General features: G+C 38.3%; 2 protein-coding genes across 5 annotated transcripts; one reads left to right on the forward strand and one right to left on the reverse strand.

Annotated features, from left to right (window-relative positions):
- Nucleotides 1-522: 522 nt before the first annotated feature.
- LOC101173825 (peptidase M20 domain-containing protein 2) lies at nt 523-5508 on the forward strand. Of its 2 annotated transcripts, none has more exons than XM_078940576.1 (7): nt 523-1022; nt 1583-1731; nt 2279-2421; nt 3734-3849; nt 4591-4717; nt 4791-4898; nt 5017-5505. In XM_078940576.1, exons 1-7 carry the CDS (start codon nt 615-617, stop codon nt 5154-5156), a joined length of 1191 nt encoding a protein of 396 aa, XP_078796702.1. In that variant the 5' UTR covers nt 523-614; the 3' UTR covers nt 5157-5505. The 2 variants fall into 2 exon arrangements, with proteins under 2 accessions (XP_078796702.1, XP_011488614.1); XM_011490312.4 differs by having other exon boundaries at nt 525-1022; nt 3734-3888; nt 5017-5508.
- A 717-nt stretch (nt 5509-6225) lies between these two features.
- LOC101167911 (gamma-aminobutyric acid receptor subunit rho-1) lies at nt 6226-26989 on the reverse strand. Of its 3 annotated transcripts, XM_020713397.3 has the most exons (11): nt 26796-26924; nt 25290-25503; nt 19627-19677; nt 19434-19540; nt 18405-18472; nt 17950-18173; nt 15511-15593; nt 14887-15027; nt 14352-14504; nt 11548-11744; nt 8928-9746 (listed from the first exon to the last, which is right to left on the reverse strand). In XM_020713397.3, exons 2-11 carry the CDS (start codon nt 25394-25396, stop codon nt 9444-9446), a joined length of 1434 nt encoding a protein of 477 aa, XP_020569056.1. In that variant the 5' UTR covers nt 25397-25503; nt 26796-26924; the 3' UTR covers nt 8928-9443. The 3 variants fall into 3 exon arrangements, with proteins under 3 accessions (XP_011488611.1, XP_020569056.1, XP_020569057.1); XM_011490309.4 differs by lacking the exon at nt 26796-26924 and having other exon boundaries at nt 6226-9746; nt 25290-25840; XM_020713398.3 differs by lacking the exon at nt 25290-25503 and having other exon boundaries at nt 26796-26989.
- Nucleotides 26990-27226: the final 237 nt, after the last annotated feature.

A 27226-nucleotide genomic window follows, 5' to 3' on the forward strand; every position in this document is an offset into this window, starting at 1 on the left:
TCTTTCCAACATTCTGCACTAGATATATCTCATTTATATTACAACAACAGTTGCGTTTTGTTGGTGCTGCTGATCAGTTAGAGGGCCCACAAATTAAATCTCGCTTAGGGCCCCCGGAAGACCAGGGCCGACACTGATTATACCTGTCGATTTAAAGTGGCAGCAGTTTGTTCGGTTTGAGAAAATATATGCGCTAGTCAAAGACTAACCAAGCAAAAACTGATAAATGCCTCAGATTATTTTTGTTTTTTGGGATGAGAGTGGATAAAATATGGTCCCTGATTTGAATTGTTCTTTATGGTTTAAATAAAGTCTAAGAGCAAATTAATAAATAGAGAAGAAAAGTTATATATGCTCTGCTGCATATATTTTTGCAAAATGCTAATTGCGAAATACTACACGTTATGTCATCTATACACTTTTAAAGGCTCAAAGGAGGGATAAGAAGGTAACGCAAGAAAATAAATCGCTGCATGCATTTATTTTATTTTGAAAAGGTTTGTGTCATGGGTTCTCGCGGGTCTTTTGAGTGTCTGCTTGACTTGTGGTGTGTTCAAGTGAATCACTAAAAGTTTCTATTGGGCTGTTCAGGTGCACACTTTACATGTGGCCTCATGGAAAAATTACAGCAAATGAAAGACACCCTTCAGATTCATATCGACTCCATCCAAGATGAGCTCAATAGTCTGAGTCAAGACATTTGGAGTCACCCCGAGCTTGCCGGTAACGAGACGAAAGCGCACGACAGACTGGTCCGTTTCTTCTCGCAGCGAGATGGTGCGTGGACGGTGGAAAGCCACTTTAAACTACCGACCGCATTCCGCGCGAGCTGGGGTCCAGTCGGCGGCGAGCCCAAAGAAGGGAACACCGTGCTCAACGTGGGCTTCCTGTGCGAGTATGACGCGCTGCCGGACTTAGGACACGCGTGCGGGCACAACCTGATAGCTGAAGTCGGTGCTGCGGCTGCTGTGGGCCTGAAAGCAGCTTTGGATCGTCAATCTGAACTCCCAGTGTCCGTGAAGGTACCACCGTTTTAAAGAGACAATGCAAAATTAATTCACGATAGAGGTAAACTTTTGAATGAGAAACGAGTAACGGCTGCTAAAAAAAGGAGAGAAAAAAAATAACTTGTAATTTTCCTTGATTGCTTAAACTAAACTTGATGAAAAGTTGAATATTTACTACGATAAATTTTATTTTTTACCATTATTTATCAGATTAATCTAATACTTGTTTTATACCAGACATTTATGTGTAGAATAGAAGAAATGATATTTGTTGTTATTACATAGACTAATCCTCAAATGACGCATCCTGAATTAAAAAAAAATTCTTTGGATGATAGTAGAGAGCTACAGCTGGAGAGTCGTACTGAAAAACATGATTAACATGCCTATTAACTTATACAACATTTACCAAAACATGTTTAAAATAAAAGTCTTAAATTATATACCTAAGAAAACATGGTAGGTCTTCCTTAGACAGCAGAGCACTCTTTGTTCAGGGCACGCCATAAAACTCTAAAAAATATGTTTGCCATTGTTAAGCTAATAGTTCCAGCTGAAGGTTTTTTTTCTTTCAGATAACGGTTTTAGGAACTCCTGCAGAGGAAGCTATTGGAGGAAAGATCGACCTCATCCAAGCAGGGGCTTTCTCTGATCTAGACCTTGTCTTCATGGCTCATCCAGCTCAGCAGGACGCCTCATTCCTGCCCACTGTTACAATCGAAGAGTACGTTTTCTGTGTTTAAATGAAAGAAAATACCTCTATTTTACACAACTTTCACTTGAATAATCTATATTTTGTGATTTTTACTTTAATAGTCTATTTTATATGCTTTTATTTTGGTATTTCCAGCATACAACACTGTCAAATTAGTTTATGTTTGAGAAAATGTCAGCCGTGTTTTTTTGCATACCTGATTTATTAGCTCCTTCCCCAGCTGTCATGTGGTGAGGAGCAGATTACACCCTGCACAGGTTGCTTGTTCCTCACAAGGCAGCGCCGAAGCAAACGAGCACAAACTCCCTCCTACAGGCAATTTTGAATCACCAATCAAACTCACATGGATGCTTCTGCTCTGTGGGAGGAAGTATTTGGAGAATTAGCATATTTCTGCTCTGCCAGGCTTAGGATCATTACTATGATTGCTGCCTCAAAAGTGATGTATTTTACAGGGAAGTCATGCGATGTTTTATAAGAGAGAGAACACAACCGGTAGGAAATGGAGGCTTTAGGCTTTGCAGAATAACCGATCCATGGTGCTGTTGTTTCTCAGGGTGACAGTGAAGTACCATGGGAAAGCGTCTCACGCCTCGGCGTATCCTTGGGAAGGGGTGAACGCTCTGGATGCGGCTGTACTGGCATACAACAACCTGTCTGCTCTCAGACAGCAGCTCAAACCAGAATGGAGACTTCACGGTGAGGAACAGAAGATGGCTTTGATCCTCAATAAAGTTTGGTCCTCGTCCCACCAGCTGACAAATCCACCTCAGCTGACTTTTTTTTTTCTTGGACTTTCAAAATAAGGAGGCAACCAAGTTTTCCAATGTTATTTTTCTCTCATAAGTCATTCATTTTTATTGGTTTTTAGAATTTTGACATTAAAAAAAGAAAAATGCATATTACTTTTTGGTTTATAATCACTGGAATGAGTGCTTTAGAGCAGTGGTCTCCAACCCCCAGTACCAGTTAATACTGGGCTGCAAAGAAAAAAAAAACACAACCTACATTTGATCAGTTTTACTTTTAATCGATTGTGAAGGAAGTTTTATTTTGGAAAACTACCCAACACATCCAACTCATTCTTGATGGATGTCAAGTCCCTCGGCCATACGTTAAAAAATCCATCCACTACTTTCTAGAGCGGCTGCACACCGACCCTTAAGTTGAAACCTCCAATCTACTAAAGTTAACAAAAAACAAATGTAGTCCAAAATTTTATTTTTGCAGAGAAGAGCCAGCAAAGAAACAGAAAAACAACTTCAAAATAAAAGAAAGCTGCATTTAACAGACAAAAATCAAGAGTCATAGTGACAAATGTTCCCGCACACTGTAATAAAAATGCAATATGAGGATGCTGCTAATAAAGTTTTTAAACAGTGGAATTTCGTTTATTATAATCTATAGAAAATACCAGTTTTAGTGTCCCTTTTCTTTGTATTTATCCGTTGCACCTTAAAAGTTGTACAAGGCTGAAATTGGCATCTGATTTTATTATTGGCTTCCACTCTGACAGTTATGGATTAGAAGAAAATCTACATCACATTATAATGTTCTTACAAAAAATAAACACAGGCTGTGTCAGAATTCCCACCCTAACCCCTAACTACTACAAAACTATATAGTGTGGCACTATGTAGTGCCCTTAATTTTAAAAGCAATTCAGACACCACAACTTTACACTCAAATGTAGAGGCAAAAACAAAATCAGATACCAGCTTCAGCTTCATACAGGCCGGCACATGACATTTTTGTCTGACGTTAAACCGGTTTCTGCATTATAGCCACTGCATAATTACACAACATTTATCTACATTTTTTTGCATTAGGGTGTAATCAGTAATTGTCACGGCTGAAATGTTACTAGCAGAGTGAAACAAAACGTGATCTGCTCCAACATCTTTACTTTGTTCTACTGTATCAGGCATCAAAGCCATGTAGCTTTATTATTATTTTTTGAATACGATAGATGATCTTCTACTTTCTCTTATCTTCCTCATTGCTCCTGCAGGCATCATCAAAAACGGAGGGGTGAAGCCCAACATCATCCCCGCCTATGCAGAGCTGGAGTTTTATCTGCGCACGCCGCTGCTCAAGGATCTCCTCAACCTAAAGGCCAAGGCTGAGGCATGTTTCAGGGCTGCTGCTCTGGCAACCGGCTGTCAGGTGCGCTGTTGTCCTTCGGGGGGACAGATCACAGATGTGTACACAATTAAGGAATGGATAATGGCAGACAAAGTGTGCATTATCAGAAATTAACGCACTTTGCTTCCGCAAAATTAGTTAATTTCTGTTATACCATGGTGAGGGTGAATTCTCGATTCTGATTGGCTGCTGGGTGTGCATTAAAAACTGATAACACACAGTGATAACGCCCCGCCTAAAAAAGAAGTTCCGGTCCCGTAGCTTAAATGTTCTAAATCACTGCGATGGCTTCTTTAAAGCAAACTTTTGCTTCATCATCTGGACAAAAACAAGCAGTAAGAGGTGAACTTTCTCTCTGAACTGATGCTTTGTTTAACCCATCATGACGATCAGCATGCACTGCAATGCTTTTGTTACATTATGTAACAAAAGCTTTCGGCTGTTTTTATTTCTTCTTGGTGTGCACACGATCCAGAACCGCTTCCTTTCTAGAAAACACAAGCTTTTTAGCTTCACAGTACGTTTCATTTTTCAAGAATTGAATCTTTTCTTGACTTAATTCTCTCTTGGATCCAATTTAAATGCATGAAAAAGCAGCGTTGAAAGAGAATATGTAGAAGTGATCTTGTGCTGTAAAAGACATCAAACTGAGGCAGATGTGGAAGAAACTCAGTTTATTAACAGACATTTTCTGATCATAAAATGACTTTTTTCCCCTTATAGGTGGAGATAATCTATCCTAGCCATACTTATTATAACATTTTGCCTAATGCCACCCTGGCAAACCTGTATGAGAGTAACGGAAAGACTTTGGGGATTGAGTTTCCAGAGCAGCCTGACCTTTTCTCTGGTAGGTATTGTTTGTCTGGATCGTGACTTGTCCCGCTGCAACGTTTAACGTTAATTTGTAACAAATCTGGCAGGTTCCACTGACTTTGGCAACGTATCATTCATCGTTCCTGGCATCCATGCTTTCTTCTCCATCGGCTCTGCAGCGTTGAACCACACGAAGGAATACACTGAAGCAGCAGGTACGGCAGCACACTAAAATGGGAAACCGGGGCTTCTCATGAAGAATCTGAAGGACCATCTGAGGATATCTATCTGTTTTTCTAGCATCTTGTCCATTGCTCTCTTGTCATGTGCCAGGAGCTGAAAAGGCCCAGCTGTTCACCCTGAGGACAGCCAAGGCTCTGGCTATGACAGCTGTGGATGTCGTGTGCCGCCCCGATCTGCTCCAGCAAACGAGGGAGGACTTCAGTCGAGCCAAGCTGAAGCAGGAGAAGTGACTCCGGGGCGGGAAAGTGCTGCTCCAAGACATGACTTGAGCGTGTTGCTTCACAGCCGTAGCAGGACTTTTGATGAATTGAGTCATGAAACAACAACACAGTTGGGGGGAGAATGGCTCTTAGTAATCTAGAAGGAACGTCACTGGATCATATTGAGGCTTTCTGCTGACTGGGAGGCTGGATTTTTCATTGTCTGTGACTTGTCAAGAATATCCCATTGGATAATGAAGGAAAAAAGGTGCAGCAGAGGAGTATTTAGCTTTAGAGAATCTTCTGATAAATTGCTGATTATTGCTTAGCTGCCAGGCTTCACGGTCCTGCTTTCTGAAAAAAAAAAAAAAAAAAAAAAGAATATCCCATTGGATAATGAAGGAAAAAAGGTGCAGCAGAGGAATATTTAGCTTTAGCGAATCTTCTGATAAATTGCTGATTATTGCTTAGCTGCCAGGCTTCACGGTCCTGCTTTCTGAAACCGGCTTTGTGTTTCACATCTCCAGAAATTGTTTTACCTCATTTGATTACAGGAGCTATCTCAATTGAGTTACCTGAAAACTCAGAGGACACATTTATAATTTTTTTATTTTTTGAGATCAAAGTCTTTGTTTATATTTTAGATGATTCTGCACATTTTCATTATGTCTTTAAAAAAAGGCTTAAAAAACTAAAAGTTTCACTTCTTTGCTCTTTTTTTTTTACCATTTTATGTGAGCACTTAGTAGTATAAACGTTCTGCAGATAACCAACTTTAATTATTGTTTTCACCAGCAATAATACTTTTGCCAAGGGAAGCATGGAGAAAATATCCTGAAGCAATGCCTGGTGGAGTTCCAGTTTCTGAGGATTATCCTCCAGAGCGATTTATTTAAATGTGCTACGAAAGAAAGGAGAATTTTTCCTTTTTTTAAATTTCAAACCAAAAATAGTCTTTCACAGAAAATACATGCACCACCTCCTGATTGTGGCTTGAATTTTCCCCCCCTCAATTCCTCTTGAGATGAAACTGAAATAAATACTTTAAGTCAAACATCTACTCAGATTCATGCGGGGAACTAACAAAAAAGAAACACTCTTGCAAAACAAAACATTTATTAAACATTTCCCACATTTAGCTCAGCGGTTGTATGCTTGACCAGAAAAAGTAACAATAAAAGAAATCGTTAACATCTTAGTCCTAAAGAAAACAGTTTTGAAAATAAATAGCTAGCAACTAACAGGTCACAGTTTGAACCTTGAAGCCTCACAACAGCAAACAAAGGAGATCTGCCTCCGTTTATTTAAAACAAAAAAAGTAACAGAAAATGTTAAAAAAAATGAAATTGGGAAAGTTTTACACTTGAAACTTAAATTCCTTTTTCTTCTTTTTTTTACAGAAATGCATGAATTCACAGGGATGCAATGCAGCAACTTTGCATCAAAATAACAAAAAGTTCACAAGAAAATGTGCTGTTAAAGGAAAAATTGCAAAAAATCCCAAACAAAGTTAATAATATATGATTAGTTTTGCAATAAAAACTAAAAAAAATAGATTTATCTTCTGTTTAGTAGTGATATTTTGGAACGACACATTTGTGACATCAGTGCCAACGCTGCAATAACTTGTATTCGAGTCATACAATTTTGACAAACTTTGACCACAAACCCTTCATGAGAACTAGGTTGGAGCTTCTCTTTCTTTGCTAAACCTGGTTTAAAACCAGGACTGCAGATGCTCTGGAGGTAGAGCGGTCTTCCAACATAGGTCGCCCGGTTAAAACGTCCTCAGAGCAAGGACACGCGTTAATGTTTCTGCTGCTAAATTTAGGTTTGATCTGCAGCTGAGGTGCATGGGCACCTTGCTGCATTTGAGTCGACCATGACCTCTTGGACATTTTTGAGTCGATTCTTCTACGGTGAAAGATTTGGGATGTTAAATGTTTGGAAACGCCAGATAATCTTAAGCAGAATGTCTGAAGGAGAAAAAAACTCCAGATATAGGAAGTGGTCCAGTCCCTGCTGGAAATTAAAAGTTGCAATCAAAATATTTTTTTTCAATAAGATGATTGTTTTAAAGTCACAGAAAAGTAAAACTCTTAAAATAGTGCTGTTGCAAATGTAATCGTGCAGAATAAATATTTGTTTAATGTTTATGCAGTATTTTCTGCGAAATGTCCTATTTATTTATTTTTCTGCTTTGTACGAAATAAATAAGAAGCCCTAAAACAAAAACTGCACATCACAATGAGTTTGCAGTGCTGAACAGGAGAAAAATAATCCGACATACGTAGACCATAATGCAGTCAAAATGCCTCCCCCTATCACAAAATAAAAAGAAAGAATATCCCAGAGTTGAAAGCCTAACCTTGAATCTTGGATGCAGAGAAGTTACATTACTGTGTGAAGAGTTTCTGTCCTCTGTACACAAACTATTGTCTGTGAGTTCATATTGGCATTGTTTAACACAATAATTAACTATATCACCTATCAAAGCTTTTGAACATTGCCAACTTATATATTTTAAGCTAAAAACAAAATTACCAAATAGCATTTTAAGATTCCTCCTCTTTTTTTTTTTTTTTTACAGCATTCAAAAATCGTAAATGACAAACAGCTCAAAGTCTTAACCAATCACACCATGACTTTACTAGTGACATGTTCTGGAGGTACCTGCTGTCTCCAATAAGTCAAAATCCCATTGACTTCTATAGAAAAAACGCAGTCATTGTATTTGTCAGAGTAACCATTATTGCTCAAAAACCTTTTTTTTAAACTTGTTTTGCAAATCCAAATTTTTTTCATGTTTTTTTTGTTCATCGGAAGTTATTCAAGTTATAAACTGACCAACCAAGTGCCTCAAAAAACCACGTGCTCTTGTGTTGAACGTTTGAAACGTTTGATTGACAGATTCTTCCAACCCCACTTTCAAGTGGTAGGGGTGTGGACTTCCAATAAACTCACTCCTTATTGGTGAGAGTGGCTACCATGACTCAGACTGATTGAATTGACTTCATTTCGTTGGAGCCAGAAGTAAATCATTCTCTATGGGTGATGTCACACACACTAAGACCAGTAGTCATATACAGTACAGTCAATGACCCACACCCTACCATTAAATATGGCAGCATGTTTCGTTTGTCTCACAAGAAAGCATCACAAACCTGTGATATTTGTGGCAAAAGGAGCACAACCAAAGGTATGTGTGTGTGTGTGTGTGTGTGTGTGGGGGGGGGTTGCTGAGTGGAATACCCCCTCCCAAAACCATCTCCAAGAATCAAGAAGACTAGTTTGAAAAATACTTCCCTGTATTTTGAGAAAATTATGTCAAAAATGTTTCCTTAAAACTCTAAGCACATTACAGAACATTTTAAATAAACAGTAGAGGGTCTGCACAGTCTTGCCCCACAGCAAGGAAACCTTGGTTCAAGTTCCAGCTGGGTGGAGTTTGCATGTTCTCCCTGAGCATGTTTGAGATTTCTCCGGGAACTCTGGTTTCATCCCACAGTCCAAAAACATGCTTCATAGGTTAATTGGTGAATCTACATTGTTCCTCGATGTGTATGTGAGCGTGTGGCCCCGCAGTAACCTGTCCAGGTCCCAACTTCACCCAACAGTAGCTGGGATAGGCTACAGCAGCCCAGTGACACCAAAAGGAATGAACCAAGCTCAGAAATTGGATGGATGGATAGTTAGATGGCACAGGCCTAAAAAGTTTCACCATGTGACCTGTATGTTAGGGCTGGATAGTCTTTGTAGGGAGCAACCCAGAGGATGTATAGTTTGATATTAGGTTCATGGTCAAGATGCTGGCATGTAGATTTATTTCCAAGTAAACTCAGTGTAAAATGCGCATGGTACTGGATTAGAGGTGCTGATTAGAACAAAGAAGACAACATCACAATGTGACAACATTCCCCACAGACAAGTGTTTTGCTGATTGTCATGTACAGTTCGCTTGGACAGAGGTTCATTCACATCTTCAGCTGTAAATATGGGCGGAGATTAAAGTTTAACCTTCGAACTTCCTATGTCCGTGTTTGTACATTGCTGATACGTGCAATCATTTTTTCTTTAGTTACAATGTGAATGGAAAAAAAGCATAAATGGAATGGTGAACACATTGACTACAACTGTCCCATTTTCTGTTTTTTAACTGCTTTAAGTAGCCGGGTCAACAAGGCAATGGATAGCCATCTGCTAAAGAGCCACATGCTTTCTTAGAGCAGTTTCTAGAAAGCAAAAGCAACGCTGAGGTTCTGCTGTTGCACACATTTGCCACGATCTCGTTAATCACATGGATTCCCGCGTCTCGTCTTACGAGTATATGGACCAGTAGATGATGTTGAAAAGGATGTAAGCTCCAGGAAAGACCACCCTTGAGTACTTGTCAATCGCATGAGTGTCTATCCAGATGTTAACGTAACCTCTGGAGGGCTTTACTCGGTTTGCAATCTGTGGGTCATTCAGAGCCACCTGAGCCAGAATTTGCTCCTGGCGGCCACCGTTTTCTGGCATCCCATAGTTTCCGGTGGTGTTCACATCCATGGACCCATATCCGGTGATCTGAGGGTCAATCATCATCTCGTCTGGGTTTCCGATGCCACACGTGCACGGCAGCTGGGTGAAGAAACAGTAAATATTAAAGCTGCAAGCAGCATTGTACGGCCCACAGGCGCTACCCGCCCTCGCTGGCCCCACTTTGACCTGCCCCCACTGGCTGAGTGGCTGCTTAATCCCCCCCACTCTCCCCCTCTGCCCCTGCAACCCTGGCCAGAGATGCACATGACAAATTAATTTTAAAAAATACTTTTTTTTAATGTGGCGGCTTTTCTGTTGGTTTGAGCTCCATGGCAACTATTTTATTTTTTGGTCACCTGGAAGTGACGATCAGGTCAATGTGATTTTTAGAAGAATCAGCAAAAGTAAACCTTTCCTTGGCAACAAAGATTTTTGCCTAACCTTGCTCACATTTCTAATATGTTCATATTGTACGTCATGTTGTTTTGTTCAGCTTGAGCCAGCAATACTTGCAATAAATCTTCACAATATTTGCAAAGAACAGGGGAACCCTACTTATGCAAACTCACCACGCTAACGCTGTTCAAAATCTAGAAATTTAAAACAAAATTTTATCCCAAGTAGCTTTCCAATGATGCTAGAGGAGGCGAGTTTATAGAGTGAAATCCCTATAAGAATTTTGAATTGTAAACAGTTAGGAACATTTTTTTAAAGATCCAAGATGACGGCCTCTTCCTGAGGTCAAAGGTCAATAAAACGCTAGTTGTGGTTGTAGACATGACCTGGTGGCGTGTGTGAGAAATTTTGCAAAAAAGCTAAAGTTGTCTTTTCTCATATTGTGTGAAGATGTGAATATCACACTTTGCCACAACATGAACAAAATGGCCACAAAGCCGTAGGTTCTATGGCCATCCAATAATAATTTTAAAACTTATTTTGGATATCTCCGACATGTATGTTAGGGTTTCATTTGAAATTTTGCCATTTTTTTTGAGCCCCCTTAGAGACCCGTAAATTCTTTTTTGACGGTTTTGCCAGCTGTGATGTCATCGTTTTCTAAGGGGGGTTGTGTTTACTGTGCCCAAAATTTATTTTCAGGGGGTACTACGTGTGTGCAACTCTTGGTGAGTTTTTGAGTAAGTAGCAGGATGAAATGTTTGCTCAAAGGCGCACGAAAACAATCTGGTCCTTGAATTTCATGACTGCTGGGGGACATAAAAACGAAAGAAACGATGAGTTCTTCTAGTGAGGTCATCAGAGTTCCCCAAAGGAGACAGAAACTTTTAGTTTCTTTGACGTAGTCTGCAGATGAAATATTTATAGAAAATAATGTTTGTGCTGGAAATCTTCCTTGGGGTATGTGGGCAATTTGGCTCCATATGCCACAGCAGTTGGCAGATGAAGATTTTTGCAGTCCCAGAAATAATTTACCGCAGCCTGAAGAGCAACTTAAAGTGAGCCAATTTAGAAAATATTCATCTCTGGATTGGCATTATCCATAAATTATTTACTCGTGCATCTTTTAGTTTAAGATATTTAGACATGTACAATTTTTAATGCTAAATTAGGCCAGTTTTCCTAAGTTGACTTTAAACTGCTCACACTTTCCCTTTGACTTGTTTTTAATATTTTATTTTCCTTTCGGCGGAAGTGTCTTTTTGAAACAGCTTGTGCAGTTAATTCACTATTTTTGATGCTTGAATTAGGATATAACTACACTTAATACCTCATTAATGTCTTATATATTTAATTTAAAAATAGAAGGATGACTTTTAAATGACAGCAGTTTTCTCTTAAACACTTTGACTGTAGAGAATGTCTGCTTACAGATTGAAAAAGATGCTGAAAAGTGAGTTTAAATATAAAAATGTAAAAATTAAATAAGATGATGGGCACTTACTCTTTCCCTCAGCTTCCTCTCTTTCCTCTCCTGCACCGTTGAGAGGTAGTTCACTGCCGCGTACTCGATGACCGAGAGGAAGACAAAGACAAAGCTGACCCAAAGGTAAATGTCCACCGCTTTAATGTAGGAAACCCGAGGCATGGAGGCGTTGACCCCAGTGATGATGGTGGACATGGTTAGCACTGTGGTGATGCCTGGAAGGGAGAAAAACTCAGGTTAGTCACATCTGTTTTTTCATATCCTGGAAAGGCTGGGAGCCTAAATATTAAATATGTCCTATTAACATTGAAAAACAAAGAGTGTTGCAAATGGGACAAACCTTTATGCTAGATTTGTATTTTTTAGTGTTGCTTTAACAGGTGCCTCTAAATGTGTGATTGGTGCATGCTACAACTTTTTAATTCAATTTTTTCCTAATTTTTCTAAATTTATTTGTAGTTGAGGGGACATTGTAATACAAAAAGGCCTTTTTTAAACTACTTTTTTAAATAAAATTCAGCAACAGTTTTCATGTTTACTTCAGAACAGGAGAATGAGGGACAACAGAATGAAAAAAGTGGAAGAAAGAGGGATGTAGTTGCTTCTGATTGCATCTCAACCTGGAAAATTTAGTGCTCCATTGTCAAATAGAGAAGTTACAGAGAATGCAGTCTGGAACGGAATTTTGTTTCCTGTATTCAAATCATTAAGAGGCGTTCAGAAAATTGCCAAAAGGAACAGGCCACAAACTTAAAAATGAATGTTTTAAACAGTCAGTTTGAGGTTAGGCAAGTTCTGAAAGAGCCATGTCGACAAAAATGGTGTTTCTGTGTTTTTTAACATGTTCTTGTGGCATTTTCTGATGATGGAGGACATAAATAAAACCTAAACCTAAAATTGGGGGACTGCTCTGTGCCAGTAGTCCCACCCATAATTCAGAGGTGATTTTTTTAATGAGCTCCTGCTGCTCTGCAGAAAATGTGTGCTCAAAAACAACACATTTTTTTTTTCTTAACTAAAAATGGCATAATCCTTAAATTACCATTAGGAACACCTTCAAAATAACTTAAATGGGGATTAAAATGGGTTCTTTAAGCCTTATCTTGAGGTCACAAATGTACGGTCAAGTTCACATCACCATTAACATGGTAAGAAGAAGAATCTGGTTAAGAAAATGGATAGCTGACCATTTTTAACCAATTAAAAATGTTAGCAATTTGTAAAAAAAATGTTATGCTTTCTATCTAACTGAATGGAATTTTCTTAGCTAAAAAAGCTAAATTTTTCTGTCTAAATTGAACAAGGCTATATAAAACATCCACATTGAAGATATTTGGTTCAAGCAGATCACTCACATCCTTTCAAAAGTTGAATCATAAAAAAAATCTGTTTTTATTGAAAGTTAAAATACTGTTGCCCCTCGTTTATAGTGTACTATAAAAATAACCTGTTTTAAGGCTTAAAAACCCCTTACTAAATAAACACTATTCTCAGACCAACATGAACATTTTTACACTTTCTTCTTTTATCTCTTAAAGTTCAAACTGTCACGGAAAAATAAGTCCAGTGTGACAGAATGAAAACAAAGGTCATCTTTACAATCTGAACCTTTTCTGAACAGGGCAGAAGAGATTGAGTGACAATAGTCTGTAGCCAATCAGGATGCAGAACAGAATGCCCGAAAAAAATAAAGCATGCAAATTTGCACTAAAAGACGTTTGTAAGGTGGCAAAAAAATGCTGGTGATTACCTCTGTATTTTGCTAATTAAGAACCTAGATTTTAGCTCTGGGGTTGTAGCCAGAAGATCAGTATAAACACTGGCCTTTTCAAAAAATGTACAGGACAATAGTCGTGTGAACACACAGAATAGATTTCAGAAATAAAGTAAAAATATGATGGTTAATTAAAATAACCCTCCACTATTTCCCTGTTCATCGTCTTTAGAATAAAAAAACAAAATATAGTGTTGACAAAAAACCTATTGGAGCTTTTTTGTTTATTTGTTCAAAAGCTGTTTTAAATTGAAATAATGCCCTTTGTTTGAGACCAGCAGAATAATCTGTATATTGTAAATTGGCTGTCTGAGATTTATCAGCTCTTCAATGAACCCATGAAAGAAATGGTCTTTCAATAAATTATTTATTTTAATGCCCCACTCTGATTGAAATTGTGTTTATGTTGTTTTTAACATGTTCTATTATTCTGATGATGGAGGACATACAGTATAAACAAAGAAAATTAAGCTCAAAATTGCAATTTTCGGATAACTTTTTAATTCAAATTGTTGTGAATTGTATTTGTAAAAAAAACAATCTCTCTGCTCCATTCTGATGCATCCACTTGCAGACAAATAGATCCATGTACGTCTTTGTTTTCCTCCTCCTAGCTGGCATCTGGCTCAAAGCTGTACGGCTGGACAGCTCCAATATTGCTCGCCATTTTTGTTGCTCCGGTGATGTTAGGTCTGGGGTGTGAGGGGCTGTAAGCTAGTGGAAAAGAGGGGAAGGGGGCGGGGTTGCTCCCTGCCAAAGGTTCCACCCACAACTCAGAAGTACATTTCTAATGAACACCTGCCACTCTGCAGGGACTATGTCCTAGACAACAACACAAGCTTCTGATTTAAGCTCAAAATTGCATAGAAGGCCACCAGGAATGCTTTCAAAAAATAGATCAAAAGATGATGGCAGTGGTAATTTAATAACTTCCATAAATCACAGTTACATATTCATCCAACAGTCAGCGTAACCGGCATCTGTGGATCAGCAGGACACACTGCATCCTCGGCGTCTTTTAAACCCACAATGATGAATTCATGCGTACCTAGTGGCACCCTGGCAGGGACAGCTCTGCGGTCGATCCAGAAGGACACCCAGGACAGCATGACCATTAAAGTAGCAGGGAAGTAGGTCTGCAGCAGGAAGAAGAATATATGGCGCCGCAGGGTGAAGTGGATGTACAAACGGTTATACCAGCCTGGGAAGGAGACACGCCACCATTATATACACTTTGTCATATGCTGGCTGCAGATGAATTGTATTAACAATTGAGGCAGCTACTCTGTTAAGGGGAGATATCACACAAAATCCCTTTTTATGCTTCAGGTTGCTGGAAATTGTCATGGTGGTTAAGAGAAAGCTGCAGCATTTGACTGCGGATTTCCAGGATTGTGTAAGTGGTTGGCAAGAACTTAATTCATTTAGTTTTGCCTCAAGGATTACATTTTAGAACATCATACTTGGTCTGACATTAAGGGACACTGATTAACACAAAACATTCTTCTGGTTTGAGACATCAAACAAAGACAAATAACTATTTATTGAACACGTTTTTTATTTCTGACACAAAATGGTGATACCTGTGCTGCTGTAAAAAGCCAGCTTTGTGGTTGTGTGAAATTTCTGAATGAGGAACTGAGACAGAGAGATTCTGTCATCTGTGTTCAGCGATTCGTTGCCTTTTTTCCAGTAGAGCATCAAGTCATCATCCGTGTACGCATCTGTTGGCGGGATGTGGGAAATAAAGACAATTTAAACTGTAAACATTGAAAAAAATAAAGGACAAGAACTCAAACTCCTGCTACTTTATCCCTGAAGTTAAGATGCAAGCATGGTATTTTTAACATTTCATGTAGTGAAAAGTGATGAAATCCTGGTGATGATGCAAGAAAAGAGGAGCTTAAATGCAAAAAAAAAGTGTCCTCCCTAGGACGCTGCAGCGAGCCAAGAAACTTTCATGGGATTATGAGATTCAGTGCAATGCCTGCCATGTGAAGTTGACATGTTAGTTGCAGGAGTGTGTAAGGAAAAAGCAAAAACATCAAAGAAAACTGAAAAAAAAAGTTTCAAAGAAACGTAGCTGTTAAAACTTTGCCATTTTATGGCCAAATATCACACATTCTCTTGTCACTCCATACATTTGCCTTTCATCTGCCCTCTCTTTCCCTCAGTATTTTCCACATTTGCCCGATCGATTCACTTACAGCTCTCGATCTCCAGCGAGCAGGTCTGCGTGTCCAGAGGGAAGCGGCTGAGGTCCATGTTGCACATGGCAGTGACCGTGACTCTGAGTGGAAAACCGTTTCAACAAGAACAATAACAGACAGAATGTGATGCAATAATATACATAAGGACTCACGTTTATCTCACAGATTATTGCACCTTCCCACTTTTTATCGTTTTAAGTGATGTGGAACTAAAAATATATATAATTTTGTTTCCTATAACCTTTCTCATTTAACAGGATTTCAGTCAAAGGTAAACATAGGAAGTAGTTTCATAAATGTGCTTTACTTTACAAAGGTTTAAAGACCATTTTAGATGGAAATTATGTTTTTTAACATGTTCTTTTGGCATTTTTTCATAATGGGGGCATATATTAGGAAAATAGAGCTTACAATTGTATTTCTGAGTATTTCTTTATTCAAATCATTGTGAATTAGGCGCAGAAACAAAAGGGTGTTTGAAAAAGAGGGTACTTGTTAGGGTATTTGGCTCCATTCTAAAGCATCGTTTTCCTTGTCCGAGCTGGCATCTGGCTCAAAGCTGTACGGCTGGATAGCTCTGATATTGATTACCGTTTTTTTTTCATCAATATTGTCAGGTTGGGGGTGTGAGAGGCTGTAAGCTAGTGGGCTAGAGTGTAATTAGATGGGTGACAGGAAGTGGGGGCGGGCATACCATGTGCCAACTGTCCTGTCCACAACTCAGAAGGGAATTTCTAATAAACTACTGTCAGAAAACGATACAAGTTTTTTTAAGCTTTGGCTAAAAACAGCTTAATCATAATTAATAACCACTGGCAACGATTTTACCATATATTTAAAAGATAATCGGAGTGGGTCTTAAACTACAGCTATTATAAATCAGTAGGTGAAGCTTAGTTATCGAAACTTCCCATTTTACTTCATGGACATATGCAGCTGTTTGGAATTATTGTGCGCTTGTGTTTGAGTAGGGAAAAGCTAGTTCCTGGAAATAATAGTTAAATTCACAGCAGTGATTAGGTTTCCAGACCTCCTTTACCTCACAAAATGTCTTCACCCCAGTAAATCTAGCCTTAAGAAAACCAGCATTTCCGCTTCTGCTATCTTTCAAAAAAGCATATTATTATAAAAAAAAAAGTGTAATCTGGTTACTCTAAAATCAGATGATCACTCAATAAAGCTGATCAACTCATTTTTATTCACTTTTTAGCTTTTAAAATTGTAAAATAAGGTGACAAACGTGTTATTTTAGCGTCAAGGTATCCAATGCTATGGACACAAACCTAGATCAAGCATCTACAAATTTTCAGTTAGGTAGGTTCTGATGAAAATAGAGGAACTGTCCAAAGTCGTGCTTTGACCTCTTGTGTTGAAAGGACACAGGCAGGACTCTTTCCAAGTAAAAAGAGATCAATGAGGACTTCCTCCAACGGGGTTGCTAGGCACCAAAACATTTAGCTTTGTCATTCAGATATGAGATGCAGCTCTCGTGTTGCTCAGTCTGACCTTGGTAAAAACTTACTGAAATGTTTTCTCTTTGAATAATTTAGCAGTGGCCAGTAGTGGATGGTGGTTGTGAATATCATTCTCAGAGAAGATCTGCAGATGTTTTGAGGAATAGGTTCAAGAATATTGAGGTGTGCCTTTTGATTTTGTTTAGTCTTAATCCGTAAAAATGACTAAATATCCACTGAAAATTTAGCAGATCAAGTAAAGTGTTAAAGATCCACTTTGATCATCTTTTGATCAATTTCCAAAGTGTTCCTCGTGGTCTTTTAATTATGATTATGCTGTTTTGAGCCAAAATTTCCAAACCTGTGTCGTTTTCTATGACATAGTTTCTGCGGAGTGGCTGGAGTTCATTCGAAATTCGCCTTTGAGTTGTGGGCGGGACCTTTGGGTGTGGAGAAACCCTGCCCTTCCTTTCCCTTCCTGTTGCTGTGAGCATCCGTTTAAGCGGCGCAGGGAGCTTGAGGCCCGCCTAGGGTATTTTCTACATACCAAAAACGCTCTTTTTCAAACAGCATTTTTTTGTCTACTCCTGTATCTCACTGATTCGAAGAAAGAAATATTTAGAAATGCAATTTTGAGCTTAATTTTCTTCATATATGTTCTCTGTGATGAGAGAAATGACACAGGATCATGTTAAAAACACCAAAAAAATGATTTTCATTAGAGTGGGTCTTTAAAAAAATGACCTGATCTCCTCTAATACTCTAACTAGCAAATGGTCAACAGAACCACGCTTGCAGCAAAATCAAACTGAGCACAATTAAAATTTTTAAAGCAATTAAAGCTACGATTTCCATTAGGTCAAAACGTATTTGAGTCAGCAGTTATCAAAATATAAAACAATGAAAGTGTCCTAAAATTGTCCTAAAAAACATGAAAAATAATTGGGTTTTTTTCTTGCTGCAGGTGGGCTGTTAAGTTTACCTGAGACTGTAGAGGACGTTTCCATCAGGGTAAACCCTCAGCATGACGTTGTCTGTGGTTGTGTCATGGATGAAAGAGCGCTTAGAGTGGACAAAGAACATGTCGGGAACCCAAATTTTCTTCACCAGGCGACTGTCGAAGGTCATGCTCTGGTTGTTGGTGCTTGGAAACGACAGCCGCTCGTCCTTCCAGTAGTGGCGCAGGTACAGTGTCATGGTGAAGTCCTGTAGGAAAGACAAAGAAAATCTTGTAAATCATTTGTTAATCATCTAGACAAATGATTAAACATCTGTAATATACATTTTTTATTGAATCACCTTACGCACATGTTTATATTTTCTGGATGTTTTGCACTGATATGGTGACAGTTTTTAATTTCCTTGCACTTGTGGACAGTGACAATAAAGGGCTATTTATCTATCAATAGGGCTATCTATCAATATGTTTATACGTACCATATCAACCTCAGAAATAGTGTCCAGACTTTCAACCTGAACATCAACCCCAACAGGAATTGGAGGACCTAAAAGAGACAAATTTACTTGCTGAAAATATGCTTCTCAAATGGTATCCATTTTTTTAGGTTGGTTATGAATATGTCCATATAGTCCATGTAGTTTATACTACATGTGTTGTTACATATATATCTATATCTATATCTATCTATCTATCTATCTATCTATCTATCTATCTATCTATCTATCTATCTATCTATCTATCTATCTATCTATCTATCTATCTATCTATCTATCTATCTATCTATCTATCTATCTATCTATCTATCTATCTATCTATCTATCTATCTATCTATCTATCTATCTATCTATCTATCTATCTATCTATCTATCTATCTATCTATCTATCTATCTATCTATCTATCTATCTATCTATATATATGTGTGTGTTCCTGACAATCAAAGAGGATGAACTTCACAAATATAGAGCAACTGCTTGTGTCACGACTGTGACAGCCTGGCTTTGTTTCTTGTTTTGACCTATTTCATCCCCTCTACTCTGCATCAACATCATCATCCTCCGACAGTGCACAAATACAATCAGGTCATAATAGTGGATCAAAGTTGATGCAGTGATGGATTTTTCTCCAAAATTGAACGCCACAAAAAGATTCTGTTAAAGGTCACTCTGTGGGTTTTCACTGCAGATTGTTGCGCGATTAGATGACCCGTTAAAAAAAAAAAAATTTGAAATGAAGGTCGTCAGAGCTGACTTCTTTCTGATAAATATGATTCTTTATTCTGGGATTATCTGTATGTAATGAAAAGAAAAAGACTAAAAATATAGATATGTACGTTGTAGTAATGACATGACACTAAATCCGTTGTTATTCTTCTATTTTTCAGTCAAAATAAAATAATTTATAAAAAAACAGAGCTTTAATTTGAAAGTCTATCAAAGCTTGTAGGTTGGTTTTGCGCAAATCTTTTTTTTTGGTGTGAAAGGACAACATTTTTCCTGAAACTAACCTCCAAACGCTGGTCTCATGGTGAAATCGTGGTCGTCTATCCTAAGGAGCTGCTCAGATTTTGTCATTGGCGATTTGGTCAGGTCAGGGCTTCTCTTGTAAATGGGACTGTGAAAACAGAAGACCTTCAGTTGGAGGAAAACATTTAGCACTAAATTTCATTTATAGAGACTTTTGAGGATATCAAAACTTACCTGCCAGATTTGTGACCACCACCTCCTTCCATTCTGGTGTCTCTTCGTAGCCTGTCGAAACAAAACACACCAATAAATGTAACCACAAAAAAATATTGAATCTACGGTGATTTCCTCTATTTTCAAAATAAAAGATTAATATCTTTACTATTTTGACTGTTGCTGATTTATATTATATATTGTAGGTTTTTAAGTTGAATTAGATCTTTACACAGTTGAAAATGGTCATGAATTGTTAAGTTTTGTTTTTCCTCTAAAACATCTAAAGTCATATTAAGTTAAGGAGATTCTGGTGACATCATACAGCATTATTTAACGAGATGTAGGTCCATAAACTTGTATTAGATTGCGTTAACTTGTGTTATGTCATCACTTATGATCTCTGAGTGAAGTACGAGGTGGTGGAGTCGTACTGTCTGGTGGTTAACACAATTGTTACAAAAAATGGGGGAAATAAAGTAAAGTAAGATTTTTGTTGGGTCCACCCACCTGCTCTTAAAAAGAGAAAAACATACTTCTAATTAAGTTCAGATTTGTTCTTAAACAAAACAAAAACAAAAATAATTAATAAAATAAAATAAACAACTGGTGTTTAAAATAGAGCAACTTTCCAGCCGTTGTCATGAAAATAAAAGAAAATCAAATAGGTTTCTGTAGTCAGGCAGAACAAAACCCAGGAGGACCTGGCTGCAGTCATCAACCATATACATAATATACCTTTATGCCTATATACTATATACAATATATCAGCGGATGGATAGCTCAGTAGGTGAAGCGGACTGGCATGTGAGAAATCAGGGTTCCATTCCCAGGGAGTGCGATGAGCTTCATCCAGTGTGGGTCCTTGTGCAAGACCCTTTATGCTGCTGCTTAACCATTCAATTCAATTCAATTTCATTTATATAGCCCCAATTTAATTTAATTTATATAGCCCAAACAGTCGTCTCGATGGGCTTCGTATCGGTAATTGAAAAAGTGAAACATAAAATCAAAAGGATCATGAATACATAGAATTCAATAGGAAAATACTAAATTGAACTAACAAACTGACTAAGCTAAACTGGACATCCCTGCCCTTAGACCCCCCTTCGCGGTAAGGAAAAACTCCTAAAAAAAACGGATTCTGGAAAAAACGAAGAAACCTCAGGGGTGCCCACATGAAGGAGGGATCCTCCCCCAGGACGGACAGGCGATTTACCAGAACTCAAAGAGAAGAACTACAGTAACTTATCTAACTCTACAACTACATATTTAAAGTCCAGCAGACGAGCTTCATCCAGCTGGAGTTGGGGGGAGGATTTACTTCAGGGCTCTCTCCCTCTCATTCAGCCGGTCGGGGGACATTTCTGTGCAGACTCGGAGCTCTCAACTATGTATACACAAGGGGGACCCCTGTACTGGTCCCCAGCCCAGATAGAAAACAAGGTTGTGTCAGGAAGGGCCTCTGGTGTAAAACTCTCTGCAAAACTGTGTGAATCCCACTGCCAAAAGGTAAACGACATCTATCATAGTATACACTATATACCCATATATGTCTGTGGCATCAACGGCCAGAACTGGAAGTCCTCGACCGGAGCCGGAAATCCCCCTACATTGCTCGAAAAAAACTGTAATCAAAGTAATTTTTACAGTTCTGATCACTTTTGTGTCAGGATTAGGATCATTTACTGTACAAGAGAACTGGACTAAGAAATAAAAAACTGTTACTCAGTCATTCTATTTGTCAGAAAAACCAATCTTACTCTAATAACCTGTTCTTGCCAATCCCAATGATTTTTCATGATATTTTTTTCTTTATTGGAAGTCATTCAAATTATAAGATGGCCAATCAGATGTCTCGGTAAAAGCACCTTGAACATTTGACAGATTCTCCCGTGCCTACGTTTAATGGAAGAGGTGAACTTCGGACAAGCTATCTCCTGATGGCCGACAGCAGGTGTCATAGAAACGTTGACTCATACCGACTCGGACCAATCACTGATTCATTACGTCGTCTGGGTGCAACCAACACGGCGACGTCCGTCTCACCGAAAAATGGTAACTGAATTGGGCTCATTTCACTGGAATCAGAAATACGGCATTTTCTGTCGGTGACACCACTCCCACCCAGTCCGGTTCTGGTATACAGTCAACGGATAAGTTGTAAAATTTCTCCTTGAAAAAAAATAATACTTGAAAATGGAATTTTGAGCTGAATTTTCTTTATATATGCCTTCCATCATTAAAAAATGCCACAAAAACATCTTAAAAACACCAAAAACTCATCGGAGTTTGTCTTTAAATACCATAAAAGTGAAACTTTGTTTATTATATCAAATAATCAAATAATTCCAACTCTTTTATTAACAGAAGTGACATTTTAACAAAAGAAAAACATAATTGAGGTAGCCTTCATACAGGTATATTGTAAAAATAGGTATAAGAGTTTGTTAACTGAAATTGATTTTCATAAAATATTGTTTTTTTTCAAACTCAACCCTTACATCACAAGTATTTTTCCTGTAAATCACCAGAAATGCAATTTTCTCTGAACGTGTAATTCCTTGCGTCACTATATAAGACGGCTGCCTTTTGTATACGTGCTGTTCAAGCATAATTTGGACGCCATAAGCGGGAGGAGAGCCAGAATGATGAATTCCACAAACCCTAAAATGGATTAATTGAGTCGAGCATGCTGTGACAGACAAAGCCAAATCCCTGTGACAACCGCAGGCACGCAGGAAATGCAGCAGAGAAAAAGGGGAAGATGAAAGGAAAGCACACGCCTAACCTCTGCATCCACATACACAAAAAAAAAACAACACAAAAATAATACTAGAAAAAAAAAACTGAAACCCAGAGCAACACATTTCACTGACGGCTGGGTAGAGAAGTGGATGCTGCACATCTGCCTCTACCCAGAAGCTGCCTCCTATAATCCTCTTGGCAGAAATGCCTCTCCAATCCCCTCTCTGCCTGCCCGCCCGCCTGCCTGCAGCACACAGCAGACAGGCCGTCTGCTGCACACCGCTGTCATCTGGGATTTGAGGCTGTGTCGGCTGCACGCTGCAGGGAAACATCACCGCTGGGGCATTATTACGGTTACTGGGCCAAATTTCTGCTGAGGTCATTCTGGCTACATTAATGTATGGAGACTTAGAAAACAAACAGCATAAAAAAAGCAGCAATACAAAAAAGAGGATTAAATCAATTCTAAATGATTTTGTTTTAGATTTTGACCTAATTTAAAGTAATTTTCTAATATTTTTGTTTCTCCTTTAAATTAACTGCAGTGTTTTTCACTGTTATATTTGCTGGAGTTCCTACAAATCCTCCTTTCGAGAAGGTGACGGCTGAAGAAAGTAATCATGTGAAAACTCCCACAAAGTCATGCCAGCAGAACCGGGATGCTTTTCACAATTTCACACTTAGGGGAGTGGGAGTGGGGGGAGTGAGCAGAGACAGGAGTGGAGGAGCGGTTGGGATTTTTGCCCCTTGCAGCAGAGCGATGACAGATTTACATTTGATTTGTATTCGGTGCAAGTCAGCAGGGAGAATACAGGTGTGAGGCGACTTTTAACTAACTGGAGAAGAAAAAAAGAAAATAACAAAGTTCAGAGTTGATAACAAAAAGATTCTGGCATTTCAAGATTATACAGCAGCTTTTATGCCTTTGATGGTTAAAAGTGGGCCGTAATGACCATCTGAATCAAGCTGGGACTCAAATGAGGAGCTGAAATAACGTGAAATGATAATGTGATTGGAAGAAGTGTTTAGATTTAATATTTAGGACTGGGAAGCTCTGCTGGTGTTTTACCCATAAAAATGTTAAGCAAATGCCTTTTTTAATGTCATTTCAGATCTAAAAAAAACCCCATATCTATACATATATCTTAGCATTGAATTTTGAGGCATTTTTGAAAAAACCTGTGGACATTTTTCTCTTTTTTTCAGTTCCACCAACTACATGCACAGATCAGGGTTCAGCAGGGCTACTTGTAACCATATTTATTAGTTAGGTTTGAGTTTTTGCAAGAAATTGGAGACTTTGCTTGTTATGGCAGGTTTGACCATTTCTAAAATGAGAAAATGTGGCGCTTATTGAAGCACGAAACAGTTCTAAGATGTGATCACACTTTAAAATCTGTGAAAAATGCATCTGAAAATGAAGAATTCACCTTAATGCTTTTTGTTTTTACATCAAAATCTTAAGTTTTCCTTCAAATCTATCAGTGTAAGGGATTTAAAGCAGGCAGTAGGTAGTTTTTACAGCAAAATATCAACAAATTTACTTTACTGTGGCCACGCTTTTTTCTTTTTAAAAAGGAAAACAGGTCTGATGTGACAGATTTGCTGAGACCCGGTTTTCAAACAAATCTTCAAACTGATTCAAACCCAGTGGATTGCTTTGAACTTGCAACTGATCTTGAACTTTAAAAACTGGTAAAAGTATTTAAAAGTTTAGGTCAGAAGCATTTATATATGCAGAAATTCCCATCAGAGACTATTTAAATGAGGCAAACTTCAGAGGCATCGCAGCGTGTCAAAGAGTAAACAGTTATTAATGTGATATTTACCAAAAGTTATGGACTGGGATGTGGAATCGTGAACCCAGACAGGTTTTTTTCTGCATAACAAAAATAGACGACAACATCATTTTTAGCTTCTAAAATGTAAATTTGGTTCGCTGCTTTTCATTTGACACTTTAGAGTAAAACATGGTCCAGCATGAAGCTGGACTTCTTTCTTTAGCATTCTTCAAATAAGCAAAATCTGGACTTTGTATTGGATCAATCAGCTGATCTGCAGGAGTCAGAGCCGCAAAATTTACTGTTTTTATGTATAAGATCCAAAGGAGCCTTTCTTTCTCAGTTTTTTTCTAACCCCTCAACATTCAAATTATTTGGGGCAATTCTTTGGAAAAATTGAATTAAATAATAAAAAATTATTGTAAATCAAAGATTTATATCAATTAATAATCCAATTTTACCACTTTTATGAACGTCTGCAAAAATAATATTCTTGTTGAACCTGAAACCCTTAATCTGCTTTTTTTAAGAATATATAGTAATTTTTAAAATAATAATCAAATAACAAGGAACAGGGATTCTTGCCTCAAAATTCTTGAATTTTCTGTTCCCCAAAAAAAATGGTAATTTCTGTATTTGCATCTATTTAAACCGGTTTCACTGTTGCTGTCAGTATAATCAATAATATAGATGTTTGGGGGCTTTGGTCGATACCAGATCTAGTTCAGCCGCTGTTAAAAGATCCATAGAGATGCTTTAATGAGGCAGTATTTAGTTGACATGATCACCTGGAAAAGACATGGACTTTAAGTGCTGCCAGCAGGAAAACAGCACGTTAACTACCCTGGAGCAATTGTAGGGCAATAGAACAGAGCGGCGGTTGATCAGAAATAAATGCAGGGATTTAGGTCTCCCTCTCTCATGTCTCCAATCTGCTGTCTAAAGTGGTCCGATTTCGGACAAGGAAGGAAGAGAGGCACAGGTGAGACAGGAAACAGAGCTGCAGAATCCACACCTTTAAAGAAAATCCACAAGGGAAATGGAAGCTATTAGCAGCTTTTAGAATGAAAAAACTTTTCTTTTGGGTGATCCGATGAATGAAAGCACCACAAATGTTTGCACTTCATGCAGATTCACCTCTTTGCTGCCATTTACCTGCTTTGTTTGTAAGTTTCCAGCTTGTGACCTCTTGACTGAACCATCTTTCCAGCTGTGCCCGCGAGCCAAACACAGAAGAAAACAAGGACGGCATCCACTTGCATGGCTTACATTCCCCAGAGGACGCGCCTCTCCTGTCAGTCAGAATCTACTCCCCGCCAGGGTTTGGGGCACTCTATCCTCCTGAGACATTCCCTCCTTCAGCACCGAGCTGATAAGAAGGAGAAAAACTGTAACAGCAGCTGCAACTAAACTGGGCTATTCTCCGGCCTGAGTGGAAAACATCCTACGGTGCTTAATCTCCACAGAGGGAAAAGCAATTTTGACTAAACCCATAAATCCTTAAGCGTCAGATGGTACAGATTTGATCCCTACGGTGGCGGATGTGCCTGCCTCTCTGAGCTCTGCTGCACTCAGATGTGATATACTCCACTTTGCACCGCCCAGAATCAGCAGCTCTCTCAGGGACGCAGCATGCTCATTTGTAAGGTAGTGGTCTAAAGATACAGGCAGGCACAGGCTGAGATAAAACTCTGTGTGATCTGAGGCTGCTCTGATGTTTAGCTTCCTGCTGACACGCTGCAAAAAGGGGAACCAAATAAAAATAATGATGCGTTTCTAAGAGTTGCCAGCAGAGCTTTTTTTGTTCTTTTTTTCCTCTTTATAACCTCCTGCTGTGGTGTTTTTCACTGATTTGTTCTCAGGAGGTCGGGATTATCTCTGAATGCCGCAAAACACAGGTAAATGTGTGTGCAGAACCAAACACCGTTTTCCCAACAAGCAGCCTTGAAAAATTCCCTTTGCTAAAATCATTTTTGGAAATAATTGCAGGAAAAAAAAACATTTAAAAAAAGCATGATCAAAGTCATCTTCCTTATGAGTTTTCATTCAAAAACAACCAAAAATTGGCATGATATGTAACTGAGTAAGTTGTTGCCAGCATCTGCTTGGCCACATGTTCTCCTCCTCACTTGTTCTATTTATTTATTTTCTCTCCTCTCCTCTCCTCTCCCTGGCAGGATGAACAGCTGGATTATGACCGCGTGAATTTGGGTTAGCTGCATCTGTGTCAACCTCAAAACTAGTTCAAATAATCCCAGGCATTGTTTTGTTTGCACTTCAGATTTCTGGATCCTTTGGTGAAACAGCAAAACAAGACGACTGGAGCAGACAAGCTACATGAATAGCCTTTTTATTTTAAAAATGGCTATGTCAATTAACTCATTTGTTTATATGAGTGAGTATGTGATTTCAAGAGACTAAAATAAAATAAAATAAAAAATCAGTCTCTTTCTCCCTAAACCTATTTTTTCATTAAACCTATTTTTCTTCATTAAAATAACTTACTTGAAATATTAAATGGGATCAAAATTAAACCAACAATAAAAATAACCTACATTATGCTCTAATGTTTTAAATAAAAAATACTCACTAATAATTGCACATTTCATTAAAATACTTTAGATTTACTAACATTTGTCAAAGGAAAAGAAACGTACGTACTGAGCAAGTATGTGGGTGTCCACAAGAGGGCGCTGTGGCATGGGGAAAAAAGCTAGTTCGGCGACTTCTTAAACATTATTTGATCTCCGTGTATGTCAGTTTCACGTTATTTGTTTTGGTAATTATAGCAATTTTACGTCTGTACTATTTTTATATCAAAACAAGATCATTTAAATAAGGGTGACTCTAATTCTGTTCCTTTGAAACGTCACAAGCTGACTGGCCAATTATCGATCGCTTCTATGATGGTGAAGTAACCCAACGTAACGTTTGACAGGCATACTAGACTAGAATAAACTCACTCGATTTTCACGTTTGAAATTATCTATATCATTGTTTGATATTTCATGCTATTTAAAGGTAAGGTTAGTCATCATAGTTTGGTAGGCGAGATTGAAAAGAAAAACTTTCAGCAGTGGTTATGCCTGTAA

Source organism: Oryzias latipes, chromosome 22 (genome assembly GCF_053564925.1).
Source record: "Oryzias latipes strain Hd-rR chromosome 22, Olatipes_Hd-rR_3.1".
In the NCBI taxonomy this organism is placed as follows: Eukaryota; Metazoa; Chordata; class Actinopteri; order Beloniformes; family Adrianichthyidae; genus Oryzias; species Oryzias latipes.

Excerpts from the sequence above, each read along its gene's own strand:
- LOC101173825 (XM_011490312.4), top strand. The coding sequence starts at position 615 with ATGGAAAAATTACAGCAAATGAAAGACACCCTTCAGATTCATATCGAC. Across the intron at positions 2,422-3,733 it reads ACCAGAATGGAGACTTCACG|GCATCATCAAAAACGGAGGG; the intron begins GTGAGGAACAGA and ends TTGCTCCTGCAG. Across the intron at positions 4,718-4,790 it reads GCAGCCTGACCTTTTCTCTG|GTTCCACTGACTTTGGCAAC; the intron begins GTAGGTATTGTT and ends CAAATCTGGCAG.
- LOC101167911 (XM_011490309.4), bottom strand. The coding sequence starts at position 25,396 with ATGCAAGTGGATGCCGTCCTTGTTTTCTTCTGTGTTTGGCTCGCGGGC. Across the intron at positions 18,473-19,433 it reads CATGAGACCAGCGTTTGGAG|GTCCTCCAATTCCTGTTGGG; the intron begins GTTAGTTTCAGG and ends TGTCTCTTTTAG. Across the intron at positions 15,028-15,510 it reads CTCGCTGGAGATCGAGAGCT|ATGCGTACACGGATGATGAC; the intron begins GTAAGTGAATCG and ends TCCCGCCAACAG.